The sequence below is a fragment of the Chiloscyllium plagiosum genome, chromosome 29 (assembly GCF_004010195.1).
Source record: "Chiloscyllium plagiosum isolate BGI_BamShark_2017 chromosome 29, ASM401019v2, whole genome shotgun sequence".
Classification (NCBI taxonomy): Eukaryota; Metazoa; Chordata; class Chondrichthyes; order Orectolobiformes; family Hemiscylliidae; genus Chiloscyllium; species Chiloscyllium plagiosum.
The window spans coordinates 3,888,552-3,890,956 of record NC_057738.1 but is presented as its reverse complement, the minus strand read 5'-3'; the positions used below and the strand labels follow the sequence as shown (position 1 = coordinate 3,890,956).

General features: G+C 44.1%; 1 protein-coding gene across 3 annotated transcripts in view; it reads left to right on the top strand.

The window, feature by feature from the left end:
- Positions 1-1,248: 1,248 nt before the first annotated feature.
- The window catches only part of LOC122564330 (mitochondrial calcium uniporter regulator 1-like), a 35,157-nt gene continuing 34,000 nt past the window's right edge, over positions 1,249-2,405 (top strand). For all 3 annotated transcript variants that reach the window (XR_006315872.1, XM_043719048.1, XM_043719047.1), the window contains exon 1: positions 1,249-1,558. Coding sequence is in view for 2 of the 3 variants with exons in the window: in XM_043719048.1 (XP_043574983.1) it covers positions 1,315-1,558 (244 nt within the window). In the remaining variant the exon portion in view is untranslated. The remainder of the gene's footprint in view (positions 1,559-2,405) is intronic.

Sequence of the window (2,405 nt, the reverse complement as noted above, 5' to 3'; positions counted from 1 at the left end):
CAAAGTATTCCACAATCAGCAAATTACCTTTAGCAACATAGCAACTTTTTATTTGATTAAAGGTGGGAGCCTGTTTATGGTAATGATTGAGGAAGATATCTTTACCAGGCAACTAGGAGAATGTCCAAACCTTCTTTAAATGAAAAACTGAAGGAACTGTGTATGATAGAAATCAGAAACAAAAATAGAAATTGCTGGTAAAACACAGCAGTCAGACAGCATCCGTAGAGAGAAACCAGAGTTAATGTTCTGGGTCCAATATCCCTTCTTCAGAACGTCTGAAGAGTTTTTTTTCCAGCAATTCCTGTTTTTGTTTCTGATTTCTAACATCCGCAGTTCATTCAGTTTTTTTATTTAAGGAAGGTTAGGAAATTCACCTAGTCGCCTGGTAAAGATATTTTCCTCAATCATCAGCATAAACAGGCTCCCATCTGTATTCAAATAAAAAGTGGCTGTATTGCTAAAGGTAATTTGCTAATTATGAAATACTTTGTGATGATTCTAGAGATATGTTAAATAACATTCTTATTCTTGTTTTCATGTACCTCTATGGCCTTGACTTCCCCATTTCGGTACTTTCCTGCAGCCTTACAACTCTCTAAGATATCTGCACTCTCAGGCCTTTAATTTACAATTGTAACTGCTCCATCATTGATGGCTGCACCTTCAGTTCCTGTGTCCTAAGTTCTGGAGCTCCATTCCTATAACTCTCCATTTCTTTAATACATTCCTTAAAACCTAAATCTTTGGCACATGGATTAAATTCCAGAATGTGGGATTTGCTTCCTTCTCTGCTGCCACTCTGTTTAATCAATTGTTCAAATGCAGGAGAAACACAGCACAGACACCTGGCAGTACGTTTTGGGAGAAAAAGAGTGAATGTTTCCAAACCTTTCTTCAGCTCTTCTCAGTTCAGTTTTTTTCCTGTCAATAGATGCTGCTAAACCCGCTGTGTGTCCCCAGCACTGCTGCGTTTCCAGCATCTGTAGTTCTTCATGTTTATTTTAATAATGTTCTCGTTTTTCTGAGCGACTGATAAGAAGCTCCTCCAAGTCATTAATGTCAATTCTGCTTCAAGCTGTGATCCAGGTTTTTTTTTGAAGAAGTAGTCACTCTAATCTAAGAAACATTATGAAACCGCCACATCTGCGTTAGTAGGCGCTATGTAAATGGACCACGGCGCGCGTCCAAATCGTTAATGACATCATTGCATAATCGATGAGCGTCTGACGTCAGTGCGGCCGCGCGCGGCGTGGTGATGTCAGACGCAGGGGTAGCGGCTGGAAGCGGGAAGAGGAGGAGGATCGGGCAGTGATGAGGGCCCGAGGCTTCGTCTCTAGTTGTGAGGTTGCGGATCTCACGCTGGACTTGGCTTCTTCTCGGTCGCGGGTCTGTGCGACGACCGTTCGGACAGGCGATGGTGTTAGTAATCCTGGCCTCGGTGCAGTGGGACGGCCGGGCCTGGGCCTGGGCCTGGGCCTGGGCCGGGGATGTATCCAGGTGGTCCTCCACAGGGTGAGGCTACAGCCCAGCCAGCGCCAGGATGTGCTCAGGAGAGGTGAGTTAATGTGTGAAAGGGTGTTCCTCACCAACAGTGACAGTTATTTTTGCTGAAATTATTTTAAAACACTTAAGCAGTTTTGATCAACTTGCTTTAATTTGGTCTAAATTAAATTGACCGCGGTGACAGCACCTTTTAAAGGGAGACTAACAAAATGAAGCAAATTTTAAACGAACGTAGTCAAATTGAAATGCCATTGTTGGCATTAGCTGAATGTACAGTGTACGCAGGGTAAAAGTACACTCCCGGATGACGACTGCAAACTTCTGGGCATCACTATCCAGATCTATTTTGTGGGCAAAAGTGAGGACTGTAGATACTGGAGATCAGGAACTAGATTAGAGTGGTGCTGGAAAAGACCAGCAGGTTAGGCAGCATCCCAGGAGCAGGAAAATCGATGTTTTGGGCAAAAGCCCTTCATCTGTTTTGTATTATATCACCCCTTCTTCAGATGAATTTGACTCCAGCGACTCTGACATGTCTTGAAATGGTTAAAGGTGGATAAATCCCCAGGACCTGATCGGGTGTACACGAGAACTCTGTGGGAAGCTAGAGAAGTGATTGCTGGGCCTCTTGCTGACATATTTGTATCATCGATAGTCACATGTGAGGTGCTGGAAGACTGGAGGTTGGCAAATGTGGTGCCACTGTTTCAGAAGGGTGGTAAGGACAAGCCAGGGAACTATAGACCAGTGAGCCTGACCTCGGTGGTGGGCAAGTTGTTGGAGGGAATCCTGAGGGACAGGATGTACATGTATTTGGAAAGGCAAGGACTGATTAGGGATAGTCAACATGGCTTTGTGCGTGGGAAATCATGTCTCACAAACTTGATTGAGTTTTTTGA